This window comes from Natrix helvetica (genome assembly GCF_964273705.1).
Source record: "Natrix helvetica genome assembly, chromosome: Z".
NCBI classification, from domain to species: Eukaryota; Metazoa; Chordata; class Lepidosauria; order Squamata; family Natricidae; genus Natrix; species Natrix helvetica.
The window spans coordinates 135348906-135365107 of NC_138554.1; the positions used below are offsets into that span (position 1 = coordinate 135348906).

The following is a 16202-nucleotide window of genomic DNA, read 5'->3' on the forward strand; positions in this document are numbered from 1 at the left end:
ACCATGAATAAATACAGCTGCCCAGAATCACCTCACGGGAGAGATGGATGGCATAAAATATAATAAATAAAACAAACAAATAAATAAAAATAACAGATTCTCCAAATCTACAGTTCTTACTGGAAAGGAATTGCTACATTAATAATCTTACTTATTATGAACTATGGTATCGCAGTGGTTAGAGGGCAGTACTGCAGGCTATTTCCACTGACTGTTGGCTGCCTGCAATTTGGCAGTTCAAATCTTCCCAGGCTCAAGATTGACTCAGCCTTCCATTCTTTTGAAGTGGGTAAAATGAAGACCCAGATTGTTGGGGGGCAAGGGGCTGACTCTGTAAACCGCTTAGAGAGGAGGAGAAACTTCCTGACAGTGGGAATAATTAATCAGTGGAAGAGAAGTTACCTCCAGAAGTTGTGAATGCCCCAACGCTGGAAGTCTTTAAGAAGATGTTGGATAGCCATTTGTCTGGAACGGCTTAGGGTTTCCTGCCTAAGCAGGGGGTTGGACTAGAAGACCTTCAAGGTCTCTTCCAACTCTGATATGATATGATATATGATATGTATATACAGTATATTGATATATGATATATGGCATATGACATATGATATATGACATATGACATACGATATATGATATATCATATGATATCCATCTCTTTGCTTAGCAACAAAAGTTCTACAAAAGAAAGCTTCTACCTTCAAGGACGCTGGTGATAATGCTGACCGCACTCGCTGCCCGTTGCCTCTGAAGTGGCTGGTTGTAATAATCAACGGACAGTCGATGAACTTGAACCATCTTGTTAGCTTCATCATACAAAGACACCTGCAGAAAAATACATACAATTGATTTAGTTATAAATATTCCTACTGTTTGGATAAATACGACAACTTATACAGCAGACAAGTCAAAGGACTCTTAAAAACTGAAATGTGAGTCCTATACAGGTAGTCTTTAACTTACAACTGGTCACTTAGTTACTGTTTGAAGTTACAACGAACCTCCCAAAGTTACTTACAACCTGGTTCCAGACTTCTGATGGTGCCATATTTGCATGCACACACAAACACACAGTCATATAACGGCATTTCTGGTGCATACCATGTTTCCCCGAAAATAAGAGAGGGTCTTATTTTTGGGGAGGGCTTATTATTTTTGAGGTGCAGGAGGGGGTAAGCATAGTCACCTCGTGGCTACTGCTGTGTTGCAATATTTTCAAGGGAAGGTTTATTTTAGCACGTGCACTCAAAAGCCCGATTAGGCTTATTATCTGGGGAGGCTTATTTTCAGGGAAACAGGATAGCAAATGGCTCAACTTTTCATCCATTTCTGGCTAAAAAAGAAGATTTTAGAATATATTGACTCGCTTAACATTGTGCTCCTTTTCGTGTTCCTTTTCAAATTGATAAGGAATTGTAGCTAGTTCCTTTGTTCTGAAGAAGTGGGCGGTAAATACAAAAAGCAACTTTAATTTAACCCCAATTCTGTATACATTTTTTTTTACTCTGTTGCATGCCACAGAGCATGAGGTGTTATAAGAACTGTGATATTAATAAATAGATAAAGAAATAAGCGTGTTAAGACATTTCAGTATAATTATGCAGTACTCTGCAGTATTATATTTCATAATATTATATTTAGCTTTACTTTTTTTCCTTTCAGACCATATTTCAAAATTCTTACTACTATCTTTTTTTAGAAGCTGGTATTCTGTCAGGGAATTGCACAGCAGGTTTCCAAATGGAGTCAGAGAACTGACACAAACTTGTAGTTTTATATAAATATTTACAGTAAATAAGAGAGTTAGGCAAACGGAAGCAGAATAACAGAATTGAGAGTTGGAAGGGGACCTTGGAGGTCTTCTAGTCTAACCCCCTGTTCAGGCAGGAAGCCCTATGTCATTTCATACTAGTGGTGTCCAATTGATAGGTTTTTGTAAACTGTGTCATATTTAATCTATACCTCCACAACCAGCTTTGCTTCTTTCTTCCCCCAATTCCCCCAACCTAAATCCTATATTAGTTAAGTTACTTTATGCATATAATGAAAGCAGCCCTCTGACATTCAGACTAAAATAACTATATGAAACACCATTGGAATTAACAATAGTTACGCCATTTCAATGAAGTTCACACAACGACTAGCTTTTTTCAAATATGTCTTATGAATTGCATAAACGTAAAGGGGTAGCCTATAAATAAATTCATTAAATAAATATAATTCATTATAATCATAGAGAAAATCTACCTATCAATGTGGTTATTAGGAGTTAAAAATAACTCCATGTTACTCACTTACCTATTCACTCAACCAATCAAATGATTATAATATACATGTAATCCTTGGAGTACAAGAGTTCATTTAATGACCATTCAAAGTGGCTGACAATCAGTTTTCACACTTACAACTGTTGCAAAATCCCCATGGTCATGCCATCAAAATTCAGATGCTTAATAACTGGTTCATATTTATGACGGTTGCAGTTTTTCCTGGGGGTCATGTGATGCCTTTTTGCAACCTTCTGACAAGCAAAATCAATGCCGAAGTCAGATTCACTTAACAACCATGTTATTAGCTTAACAGCTGCGGTGATTCGCTTAATAACTTTGGCAAGTAAAGTTGTAAAGTGGGGCAAACTGTCACTTAACAACCGTCTTGTTTAGCAACAGAATTTTGGAGTCAATTGTCATAAGTTGTGGACTCACTTGCATAGTATGAAGTACAGTTGATATAATCTCAAAGATTGTCATAAGTTTTTGTCCTTTTAAGAAAAGACTAGCCGATAACCAGTCGTTGCCTGAGTATATATTTATAGGGGGAAAATGTCCAGACCAAATGTAATTTCTCATGTTGGATTTTCCCTCTTACCAGAGGGAGCCCCCTTGTGGAGTACTGTGAAGACATTACCATGGCAACTCCACTGTGCTGTGCGGTAGAAGCCATTTTAAGGCACAACAGGCTGTATCTTAACAGAACACACATCCCAAAGGATGTTAGGTTAGTTACTCCCACAGTTTTTTTTTTCAGAGAGTAAATCAAATGTGCACCAAGTTTGGTTGAAATTGCTCAAGGCGTTGCAGAGTTATGCTAGAGTTATGCTAGAACAGCAACAAAGATGATTAGGGGACTGGAGACTAAAACATATGAAGAACGGTTGCAGGAACTGGGTATGTCTAGCTTAAGAGAAAGAAGGACTAGCGGAGACATGATAGCAGTCTTCCAATATCTCAGGGGCTGCCACAAAGAAGAGGGAGTCAAACTATTCTCCAAGGCACCTGAGGGTAGAACAAGAAGCAATGGGTGGAAACTAATCAAGGAGAGAAGCAACTTAGAACTGAGGAGAAATTTCCTGACAGTTAGAACAATTAATCAGTGGAACAGCTTGTCACCAGAAGTTGTGAATGCCCCAACACTGGAAGTCTTTAAGAAGATGTTGGATAGCCATTTGTCTGAAACGGTATAGGGTTTCCTGCCTAGGCAGGGGGTTGGACTAGAAGACCTCCAAGGTCCCTTCCAACTCTACTATTGTATTGTATTGTATTGTATTGTACTCACAAATACACAACACTGCCATATATATATATATATATATATATATATATATATATATATATATATATATATATATATATATATATATATACACACACACACACACTATATATATATATATATATATGTGTGTGTGTGTGTGTGTGTGTGTTGTAATTGTAACATAAATACATATATATATGTGTGTGTGTGTGTGTGTGTGTGTGTGTTGTATTTGTGCTGATAAAGGTCATACCAGGGGTTGTAACACAAACACACACACACACACATATATGTGTGTGTGTGTGTGTGTGTTGTATTTGTGCTGATAAATAAATAAAGGGAGACTAGTATAGATCTATTTCAAGCTATTTAGCTCTCATCAACTAGCCATACCCTTACTGGGATTTGAACCAGTAAGGGTATGGCTAGCTGATGAGAGCTAAATAGCTTGAAATGGATCTATACTAGTCTTCCTTTATTTATTTATCAGCACAAATACAACACAAATATAAAAAGGCAACATTAAAAATAAAAATATGGTTTTCTGTCTGGATAGTTTTCTGTAATGAGCTGAAGGACAGAAAGAGGGAGTAGTGAGCTTCCTCCCATATTTGGGCATACCAGGGGTTGTAACACAAATACATATATATTTGAAGCATAATCTCACGTATGAAAGAGCAAATAATTGCTAATATTTTCAACTCACTTGGTTGCTCATTCTGGGGCTTTCCATAACAGGAGGAAGCAATATGCCTTCTCCTGAAAGAGGTTCCATGTTCAAAGACCTCATTCCACCAGGTCCCACCAAAGAGATCATCCCGTTGCAATCATCTCCGGCGTTCCATCTATTGGATTGCATGTAGTTAGGAGTAGCTGGGTGTGATCCATAGCTGGCTTGACTTTGAATGCTTGGACGCCTTACTATGCGTGTAGGCAAAACGCAGCCACGTTGTAGCTCCATCTCCCCAGCACTGTTGGATTCGTCATCCCCAAATTCAGTCTTGGATCCAGTCTCTTTCCCTGATAGGTGGAAACTGAAGACACTCCCATGACTTGGCCTCCGTTTTGTTGGGTTTGAAGAAGGCCCATAACCATAGCTGAAGATCTGCAGGGAAGAAGGATGGGAGAAATAAAATGCAACACAATATTGGCATACATTGGTTTCCATCAGCTATGGAAGTTCTCCAAAGAAATAAATTGCAGATAAAGGAGAATATTTATAGCTCAGGGTTGAACTGAAGGGTCCTTGATGCTGTCTGAGTTTGGTTGTTTTCTTGCAGACAGCTCATTAGCACTTATGAAGTTACTTAGTAGTGAAATGCCTGCAAGAAAACAACCAAGCTCAGAGAGTAGGTACCAAGGAACCCTCAAATAAAATGATGGACTGTTAAGCTACTGCCCAATGCAGCAAAAATATGAATGTCTTGGACTTCTCTTCAATAAAGAATGCTTTTTATGATTTACTTCCGCAAATTACTTTGGGGGCATATGTATAGAGATTTGCAATCATGGTTGTGTTGTGGTCCAACGGCAACCTGCGGAGCTGGCAGCAGAGTCGGACAGTGAAGAGGTTGGGGAGGAACATGGGCCAGTCCTGGAGTCTGGGGAAGGCTCGGACGAGGGCTCTGCATTGTAGGCAGAGTGGGGGGCAGGGCCATCTGGGAGTGATGTGCTGCCTCCGGAGTCTGGCATCAGCGAGGCAGAAGAACAGTGTGAGCCTGTTCCCAGCATGCACAGAGCTGCCAGAAGTCAAGAACAGTTAAGACAAAAGGGGTGACTCAGGAGTAAGGCTTGGAGATGATTGGCCCTTCCCACAAGACATAAAAGAGGAGCAAACGAACATGAGCCTTTGCAGAAAGCAATTTGTTCGTTGTGGTTGGTACAAACTCTGAGAAACTCAGTTTGACTCTGTGCTCCATTTGGCCTTGCAAAACTAATTGGCAATTCCATCTCTGGCAGAGTTTCAAAGGAGATAAAGGTGGATGCTTAACAGCCTTACCCTGAAAGACTGTGGCAGACATCTGTCAGACTCTTCACAGAGTATTTGTGAATCATTACGCATTGTGAATGACCATAATTCACAGCCGTTTAATGAAAGAGGGTTTTTGGGACTAAGCATGTGATTTATGCTTTATTTATTTATTTTTATTTATTTGATTTGATTTGATTTCTAGACCGCCCCCTCTCACCGAAGGGACTCGGGGCGGTGTACAGGTACCAAATGAAAAATCATACAAATAATCATAAATATAGTTAAAATTGGATTAAACTTTAAACTTATCAGGAGGTCGTCCCAAAGTTGCTTTTCCAAAAGTCAATGGACTTTCTTAGACTTTTTTTCTTTGAAAGCATTTCACTTCTTATCCAAATGAGCCTTCCGATCTTCAGTTGAACTGAAGAAGCTTCTTGGGTGAGAAGCAAAAACATTTTCAAGAAAAAAAAACTGAAAAAGTTCAGTTGCTTTTTAAAAAGCACTTTTGGGACAACCATGGTCTGGATGATTAAGAATCTCCATAGATGTTTTCAAAGAATCAAGATCATGTGAAGTGTTAATACCACTTTATAATGCCTTGGTAAGGCCACACTTGGAATACTGCATTCAGTTCTGGTCGCCACGATGTAAAAAAGATGTGGAGACTCTAGAAAGAGTGCAGAGAAGAGCAACAAAGATGATTAGGGGACTGGAGACTAAAATATATGAAGAACGGTTGCAGGAACTCGGGATGTCTAGTTTGATGAAAAGAAGGACTAGGGGAGACATGATAGCAGTCTTCCAGTATCTCAGGGGTTGCCACAAAGAAGAGGGAGTCAAACTATTCTCCAAGGCACCTGAGGGTAGAACAAGAAGCAATGGGTGGAAACTAATCAAGGAGAGAAGCAACTTAGAACTGAGGAGAAATTTCCTGACAGTGAGAACAATTAATCAGTGGAACAGAAGTTGCCTCCAGAAGTTGTGAATGCCCCAACACTGGAAGTCTTTAAGAAGATGTTGGATAGCCATTTGTCTGAAACGGTATAGGGTTTCCTGCCTAGGCAGGGGGTTGGACTAGAAGACCTCCAAGGTCCCTTCCAACTCTACTATTGTATTATTGTATAAGGAAAAAAACCCAAAGAAATCCAGTTGCCGTTTAGGATTACTTTGCAGACCTAGGGTCGGGGAAAATATTTTTTTTATTTTTACAAAAAAGAAATATTAGATTGCACAGTATGGACTGCTTTTCTATGTCACTTTTTGAAGGTAAATTTACTAAAAACGTCCGTACAAGAGTTTTTAGTCAGCAACTGGTGATTACTCATTGCATATTGGAGTCAAGTTTTCTCAATTGGTACATTTTATTTTCACAGTTTAACCTTCCAGTTTTACAGGAGCCTTTTTTTTCAAAAGTTAAAAGGAAGGAGAGTATTACAGGTAGTCCTCAAATTACAACCAAAATTGAGCTGAAAATTTCTGTTGAAACAGTTGTTAAGGGAGTTTTGCTCTATTTTACAACCTTTTTTGCCACTATTTAGTGAATCACTGCAGTTGTTAAGTTAGTAAAGTGGTTGTTAAGTGAATCTGGCTTCCCCATTGATTTTGCTTGTCAGAATGTCACAAAAGGGGTATGATATACACACACAAACCCACACACAAGCCCATGACGCTGCAACCATCATGAATATGAACCAATTGCCACACATCTCAATTTTGATCATGTGACCATGAGGATGCTGCAATGGTCATAAGTGTGAATTATAGTTATAAGTCACTTTTTTCAGTGGCATTTTAACTACGAACATTCCACTAAATGAACTGTTGTAAGTCGAGGACTAGTTGTACTGTATATAAGCAAAACCTAACACTAATGTACTGTTTTCCGATGACTATCATTTGAGGCTGGCCCCGAATCTTCCATGCCTAAGGACAGTTTCTTCTTTCGGTTGCTTCGTTCTTTGTCTTCCTTAGATGCTGGAGACACTTCAAAGGAGCTAAGAGACATGCTGTCATTTTCTCTGGCATTTAATTCCTAGATTGTAGAAAGAGTGAAAGAGAACTATAAAACTCTATTTTCACATACATGTTTTTAAAAATGTCACTATTTAAAAAGGACAGCTTCCCAGATGCTAGTTTACCTTGTTTGCCAAAAACAGGTGTCTCCAACCTTGGTAACTTTAAGAGTTGCGGACTTCAAGTCTTAAAGTTCAAGTCCACAAGTCTTAAAGTTGCCAAGGTTGGAGACTCCTGGTCTAAAAGACTCCCAAAGTAATTGCGATCTTTTCTCAATTGTAATATTTTTAATATTCTCCTTTTAAAAATATCTCTGGCATATCATTGCAAATCCAAACAAGATAGCCTTCAAAAGCATACCAGAACAAGCAGTTCTCCGTCACCTTCCCTAGCATTGACTCCAAAAATATTTATTTATTTGACATTTCTCTCCAATCTTTCATGCAGGACATTCAAAGCCGCATACATAATGTTCCCTCCTTCCTTGCTAATCTGAGCCATTTCCTTCTTCCTTTTCTCCTAGCACACATAGATATGGTATATGTTCTTTGTCTCACTTCCTTGTAGGGTCTAGTTAGGTAGGCTCTAGGCTTTGCTATATCTCTATATACGTATATGGCTGTGTGTGTGTATGTTCCAGCATAACTCTGGAACGCCTCGAGCAATTTCAACCAAACTTGGTACACAGATGACTTACTCTCTGGAAACAAATACTGTGGGGGTAACTAACCTAACACCCCTTGGGTGTGTGTTCTGTTAAGATACATCCTGTTGTGTCTTAAAATGACTTCTACTGTACTGCTGTAAAATGGATTCTACTGTTCAGTGCAGTGGAGTTGCCATGGTAACGTCTTCACAGTACTCCACAAGGGGGCTCTCTCTGGTAAGGGGGAAATTCCAACATTAGAAATTATGTTTGGTCCGGACATTTCCCCCCTATAAATAAATATCCGGGCAACGCCGGATTATCAGCTAGTTTCCTATAAACAAATATCTTTTCTGTTGTAGTCACCAAACTTGCTTTAAGTAGTCAAGCCAGATGGTCTGATAAAAGTGTAATCATAGGAATCATGGCAGTTCAGTAGTCAGAATGCAGTATTGTGGGCTAACTTTGCATTCCCACAGCCTGGAGTTCGATCCTGACCAGCTCAAGGTTGACTCAGCCTTTCATCCTTCCGAAGTCAGTAAAATGAGGACCCAGATTGTTGGGAGCAATAGGCTGACTCTGTAAAGCACTTAGAGAGGGCTGTAAAGCACTGTGAAGCAGAGTACAAATTTAAGTGCTATTGCTATCGTTGCTATACAAGCCCAGGGGAGCAGTGTTGAGATTCAGCCAGTTCATATCTATTTGGGAGAACTGATTGTTAAATTTCTAAGCAGTTCAGAGAACCAATTGTTGGAAGAAATCTCCTTTCGTTTTTTCCCCACTTTACAGGGCTAATCCTGTAAGGAAGGCAGGAAGGAAACATTCTGGTGTTGTTTCTAGCCTGATCTTTATTGCCCTGCTTACAGAAACCGCCTCTCCGGTTAACCCTTGTTACACTGGAACAGCTAAGGCAAAGCGCGTGATGTGAGTGATGTTGAGTTGGCCATGCCCACCCAGTCACATGATCACTGAGCCACGCCTACCCAGCTGGTCATTAGGGCACAGATAGGTAAAGGTAAAAGTTCCCTTTATACATATGTGCTAGTTGTTCCTGACTCTAGGGGGCATGTGACCAGCATTACTAAACGCCGAAGGCGCATGGAATGCTGTTACTTTCCCACCAAAGGTGGTTCCTATTTTTCTACTTGCATTTTTAATGTGCTTTCAACCTGCTAGGTTGGCAGAAGCTGGGACAAGTAACAGGAGCTCACTCCACTACACGGCACTAGGGATTCGAACTGCTGAACTGCCTACATTTCTGATCAACAAGGTCAGCATCTTAGCCACTGAGCCATTGCGTCCCTTTAGGGCAGAGAACCAGTTGTTAAAACTATTTGAATCCCACCACTGCTGGTGAGCCTGCGGTGGGGTAAGATCATTGGGGGGAAAAAGTCAATATGGCAGCCATGAACATAAAATTGAAGCCCCTCCCTATTTTCTGAAATATATCTACATATGATGAAATATGCAAAAATGGGAGGGGCTTCAATTACAGGCTTGTAACTGACATTTTAACTTTTTAGACTTCCTCTGCCCAGGTTTATCCTTTCTGCAACAAGTATAGATTGGCACAATGTTCTTTTAGTCGTTTTAATGAGAGGAACCAGAGTTATAGACACCTCTTGTTCTTTTTTTAGCATCTCCATGGCTTCCCGGAATTTTCTCTCTTTGGCCTCTGTTTCAGCAATGGTGGCCTTGCTCTGTTCTTCATAAGCCATGGTGACCACAGCTAAGATTAGATTGACCAGATAAAACGAGCCCAGAAAAATGACCAGCACGAAAAACAACATGTAGATCTTCCCAGATGCTCTTAGTGTCTGAAATTAGAAGAGTAGATTAACCAATTGTGAGAAGCTTTATATCACAATATATTATTCTTTACACTGTTTCCATCGTCCCTTAAAACATTAACAGAATCCACAATGGTTTGAGAATCAGCATTTCCACTAGATTACTGACAGTCAAGCTGAAAGAAGCAAAATGAGGAAATTGGGGGGGGGGAATCCTTTACCCAAACTTCCTCAAACACCTAAATAAGTTATCCAGACCTAATCCACATATCAAGGGATAAGGTCTTCAAGCACAATAGAGTTAATTAAATTAGTTCACGAAGAAGAACTCCATGTTTACAAGAATAAACATCACACACACACACACTCACACACACGACCTTCAAGTGTCACCCTAGAATCAGCATGTAGGCACTTCCATACCATGATAAACTCCCCCATAAAAGTCTGTTGCCATACCCCATTTCTCTACACTGCCCCTAAAGGCAAACTATTTGCTTTTAGGAATAAATATTTCTTCTTTCCTCATAGCTCTGGATCTCATTTTTGTTTACTTTTGTGCAACCCCAGCTCGAGTTGGAACCCCAAATAATTCTTCTGACACAATCTTTGATTAGCATTTACAGAATTACTGAATTATAGAGTTGGAAGTAACCTTGGAGGTCTTCTAGTCCAACCCCCTGCTCAAGCAGGAGACTCCTATACCATTGCAGACAAATGGGCACCAAATATTTTCTTTAAAACCTCCCGAGAAAGAGCAGAGCACCCACAATTTCTGGAGGCAAGCAGTTCCATTGATTAGTTGTTCTCACTGGTAGGAAGTTTCTCCTTAATTCTAGGTTGTTTTTCTCTTTCCAGCTCTTATTTCTTGCCCTGCCCTCAGAGGTTTCAACTTCAACCGTTCCCTCCCAGCGGCTCCTATTCTAGAGCTGTGCGGTATCCATCAGTGGAAACTTACACTCTGCTAAGGGGTGTAATCATTTTGATAAATGTGCAGTCAAGATTTACAGTGGATTGAGAAATCAGCAGTCTGGGAATCTTTTTTTTTTTTAATATTGGTGATTAAATGTTATAATTAACATCTTGAAGTAACAATGGCTGGAGGCATTAATAAAGTTTTAGCTCCTTTATTAAATCAGAATAGGGTGCCCCACTCCATAGGCCCTGCTGTGTTGCCCCACCATTGTGGGGTTGTGGGGTCACTGAACAGTGAAGGAATACAGTGTTACAGGAATACAGAAATTCCAGGAATACAGATAATATTCTCTATAGGATCCTTATCAGAAGTGGGTTGCTAATCTTTTTACTACCGGTTCCGGTAGGTTCCCACTCACACTCCTTATCCAAGGTGCAAAGGTCATCCTGGGTACTCAGCTAAAGCAAGCAAGCAAGCAATTATATTCGTACATCTCTCTCTGAGGGAGATAGGCAAGTATTACATTTTGATGAATAAATACTGGGTAGCAGAGATATTGGAAGATGCTGAAGGCAGAGGTTGACTCTACTCAATCAGAATTGAGCTGGAAGGGACCTTGGAGGTCTTTTAGTCCAACTGAAGCAGTAGGCTCTATACCATTTGAGACAACTGGTCGTCCTGTCTTTTAAAAACTCCAGTGATGGAGGAGCACCTACAACTTCTAGAGGCAGGCTGTTCCACTGGTCAAATGTCCTCACTGTTAGGAAGTTTCCCCTTAATTCCAGGTTGCTTCTCTCCTTGATTAGTTTCCATCCATTGTTTCTCGTCTTGCCTTCTGGTGCTTTGGAAAATAAGTTGACCCTCTCCTCTTTAGTGGTGGCCCCTCAAATATTGGAAGGCTGCTATCATGTCACCTCTGCTCCTTCTTTTCTCTAGAATGGCCATTCCCAATTCTTGCAGCAGTTCTTCATATGTGACTGACAATGGCCAAGGGATTATTTCATATTGCACGGGAGAAGTTTAAGGGAGAAACCCTTTCTGCATTTTGCTAGGAAAGCCACATGGATAGGCAAGTAAAGGGTGTGACAATAGGAAGCCAATCATTTGATTAGCTTAACCGAGTCAAGTGATGGATCAGGAAAATGGCAATCTAGAACGTTTCACTGTCCTTGTGAAAACGTATATGTCACTCAGGAAGCCACAATACAAGAAAAGCATGGTTTTGGGTCTGCTTCAGCGCAGGAGGAAGGCAAGGTTTTATACCCCTTAGATGAATGGGGTAATAAAGATAAATGAATACTTCAGCTAGATCAGATCATGCCTGATCTAACATGTTCTGCAAGCATTCTCTCCCGGCAATGGAATGTGCTTTGCATTATTTGTAGTCTATGCTACTTTAACAAAACACTTGTGGGGTATTTTTGAGGGGGGGGGAATGGCCTCGCCTGCCACCTTGGGGGCCCTCCGAAGGCTTCCCTGAAGCCTCCGGAGGGCGAAAAATGCCTGTACGGGCAACCTGGAAGTCCATTCCCAAACTTCCGAGTTGTCCATAGAGCCGTTTTTCACCCTCTGGAAGCTTCAGGAGGCTTTTCTGAAGCCTCTGGAGGGAGAAAAATGGCCCAATGTGCAAACCAGAAGTCTGTTCCCGAACTTCTGGTTTGCACGTTGGGTTGTTTTTTTGCCTTCTGGAGGCTTCAGAGAAGCCTCCGGAGGGCAAAAACCAGCCAAAAATAAAGGCCGAAGTCAGCTGGTCAGGACGTATGCACGCTGGAGTGAACAAGGCAATGCCTCGCATGCCCTAACACACACACCACTTGTGCTATAGGTTCTCCATCACAGTCTTAGGGCCTGTCAGACTCATAGGGTTACTGTTATGGTGAGAGAGAGAAATGGAGGAAGGAATGCTATATTCACTGACTTGAGATAGATGGATGAACGAATGGACGAACAAACAAACAAATAAACCAGGTTGGTCTTGTGTTTAATGCACTAGGCTAGATATCAGAGATGGTGAGTTCTAGTTCCACCTTAGGCATGAAAGCTGCCTAGATAACTTTCAACCAATCACAGGAGATGGTGAGTTCTAATCCTGCCTTATGCACAAAAGTCAGCTAGGTGACTTTGGTCCAATCACTCTGTTTCACCCCAACCCATTTCACAGGGTTGGGAAAATAGAAGGAAGAAGGAGATACCTTCGCCTCCTGGAGTTGTTTATAAAAAATAATAAAGCTGATATATAAATAAAATGGCTATTTGTTACAGCTTTGTACCCCTGTCTAGTGAAGGACACCCAGCAGATGAGAAATGGCTGGGCCGATTTATTAGTGTCCTGTTCCTTAAATGGAAAGTTAAGTCCACCCATCTCTTTCACAACACCCCAAATCTTAGGCAGAGTCTAACAGTAGGACTGACCCAAGCTGTCCCACATCTTGACCAACTTGAGGTGCTCCAAATGAGGGGTACCAAAACTGTGCAATGAACATCAGAATATGAACAGCTTGCGTCCAGAAGTTGTGAATGCCCCAACACTGGAAGTCTTTAAGAAGATGTTGGATAGCCATTTGTCTGGTACGGTATAAGGTTTCCTGCCTAGGCAGGGGGTTGGACCTCCAAGGTCCCTTCCAACTCTGCTACTGTGTTCTATTGTAAATATGTAGAATCAGAGGTCATATTCAGCTGGTTTGGATTGAAATCGGCTCTATGCCATCCTATTTAGGCACATTTTTGAGGCTGGGCAGATGCGCAGAAGGTCCATGCACGAGCAAAGCACTTGTGTGGAAGGCGCATGCACGGCGAACCGGTGGTAACAAAATGTGAAACCCACCACTGTGTAGAATCTTTGCTCAACATTCTTTCTAAAACTCCAAAATAAGAGGAACTGGGCAAAAGTGCAAGTTGTGGGCACCAAACATTATTTCCATTAAATTTTTCATGGTATTTCCCACAATTACACATTGCCTACATGCCTAGCTACTTATCAAGCTGCAGGGATCCCCCTAATCTTTGGGAAATTCCCAAGCATTGATCCATTGACCCCATGTAGTTTAATCTGTTTATCTTTCTCAGGATGAGATCAGACGAGGGGAAAAGAGTTTTCCGCTTGTGGAGTGAACCTACCAGCACTTCAGCCTGCGGGAGGTCATCATAATTAAAAATACTCCCCTGTGCTAACAATCTTCATGCTGCCTTCCTTTACTTTAGGATGCTTGGGGGACCAGAGACGGGATGTAAACATTTTATTAAATCAGTAAATAAACTCTGCAATCAGGTCAAAAGAGAACAAACACCAGCAGCCAAGCAGGGAACTGAGCAATAGGTTTCATCTGACAGAATTGATTTGTGCACGGAGAGAGCTTTCTTTGAATAAATGCCTGTGCAGATTCTCAATCCTCCAGGCCATGGTTGTCCCAAAGGTGCTTTTCCAACAGGCAACTTAACTTTCCTGTGTTTTTCGCCTCCCCTTGAAAACAGGCCTTTCAAATACTTCCCCCAAAAAAGTTTTACGTGCATTTGCATTCTGATTCAGATGACTCTGAGGATACAGATACCGTATTTTTCAGGGTATAAGACGCACCAGAATATAAGACACACCAGGGGTTTGAAGAGGCAGATGTAAAAAAAAAGTTTTTGCACTCTGCAAACCCCCCAAAAATGGCCCGTTTTTTTTTTTTTTTCAAAAAAGGGGCATGGATAGCCTTTAGGAGGCTTATAGACTGCTCTTGGGGACTGGAGGGGGGGGGCAAAATTGAGCAAAAAAAGGCCAGTTTTTGTCTCATTTCTGCCTTCCCCAGACCCCAGGAGCACTCTGAAAGCCTCCTAAAGGCTAAGCATGGCCATTTTGGTCAAGAGGGCAGTGTTTCGGGAGGCACAAAATGCTGTATTCAGTGTAATACAATACAATACAATAGTAGAGTTGGAAGGGACCTTGGAGGTCTTCTAGTCCAACCCCCTGCCTAGGCAGGAAACCCTATACCATTTCAGACAAATAGCTATCCAACATCTTCTTAAAGACTTCCAGTGTTGGGGCATTCACAACTTCTGGAGGCAAGTTGTTCCACTGATTAAATGTTCTAACTGTCAGGAAATTTCTCCTTAGTTCTAAGTTGCTTCTCTCCTTGATTAGTTTCCACCCATTGCTTCTTGTTCTATCCTCAGGTACCTTGGAGAATAGTTTGACTCCCTCTTCTTTGTGGCAACCCCTGAGATATTGGAAGACTGCTATCATGTCTCCCCTAGTCCTTCTTTCTCTTAAGCTAAACATACCCACTTCCTGCAACCGTTCTTCATGTTTTAGCCTCCAGTCCCCTAATCATCTTTGTTGCTCTTCTCTGCATTCTTTCTAGAGTCTCCACATCTTTTTTACATCGTGGCGACCAGAATGATGTATAAGACACACCCAGATTTTCAACCTCTTTTTTGCGGGAAAAAGGTGCGTCTTATATTCCAAAAAGTACGGTAATCCCTCAAGTGTCCCTTAACGACTCTCAACATGCAAACGACCAGAGGACTGCAAAGAAAATGAATCCTTCCATTTTCTACCAGAACTGAAGAAGCTTCTTTAATGAAGGGAATTGAAACCTTTTCAAGGGGAAAAACGAAAAAGGAATTCCAATTTGGAAAAGCCCATTTGCGACTTTGCATGAGTAAAAGCAACTTTAGCAAGCTGCAGAGAAATTTTAAAAAGAGCTACACACACACACACACACACACACACACACACACACACACACAGACCTGTTGGTAGAGGCGTTCCCAGTTGTCTTGCGTCATGAGGCGGAACAAGGACAAGAAAGCCCAACCAAAAGTATCAAAGCTGGTGAAGCCAAAATCGGGATTATCTCCGACTTTCAGGCAGGCGTATTGTGGTGGGCAGGTCCTGAAAAAGACAATGTTCTCATTTAAAGTAGAGTCCGGGTAGTCCTCGCTTCATGGCTATAATTGGGACCAGCCACTGTATCTCTAAGTCAGGGGTGTCAAACCCAAGGCCCGCGGGCCAGATCCGGCCCGTGGGGTGCTTAAATCTGCACCGCGGGGCTGGCCTGGAAATAGCACTGTCCCATGGTGCTTCTGCTGGCCAAAACGAGGCACGGGAGGGGGGCACCTGCAGCCTCCATGCAGCCTGTTTTCGGCTGGCAGAGTGCTCCTGGAGGCCGTCCTCATGCCCTGCTTTGCGTCTGTTCCATATCTCCCCCACCCTCCTCCACCCCTGCCGGCCCCCAAAGAAATCCAGTTTGATACCCCTGCTCTAAGTGACGTGGTGATTAAGAGATTCCTCTACTTGTAGCAATGGCAATTCTGATAACCGCGATTGCTGTTGTTGAGTGAATCCCATAT

The 16202-nt window shown here is 41.5% G+C and overlaps 1 protein-coding gene across 1 annotated transcript in view; it reads right to left on the bottom strand.

Moving 5' to 3' along the window:
* The window catches only part of LOC309401155 (sodium channel protein type 5 subunit alpha-like), a 97929-nt gene that overhangs the window by 67707 nt on the left and 14020 nt on the right, over positions 1-16202 (bottom strand). Inside the window, exons 6-10 of the mRNA XM_081970180.1 lie at positions 15603-15744; positions 9782-9979; positions 7380-7535; positions 4238-4636; positions 696-822 (exon numbers count right to left, since the gene is read on the bottom strand). Of these exons, the coding sequence (XP_081826306.1) occupies positions 696-822; positions 4238-4636; positions 7380-7535; positions 9782-9979; positions 15603-15744 (1022 nt within the window). The remainder of the gene's footprint in view (positions 1-695; positions 823-4237; positions 4637-7379; positions 7536-9781; positions 9980-15602; positions 15745-16202) is intronic.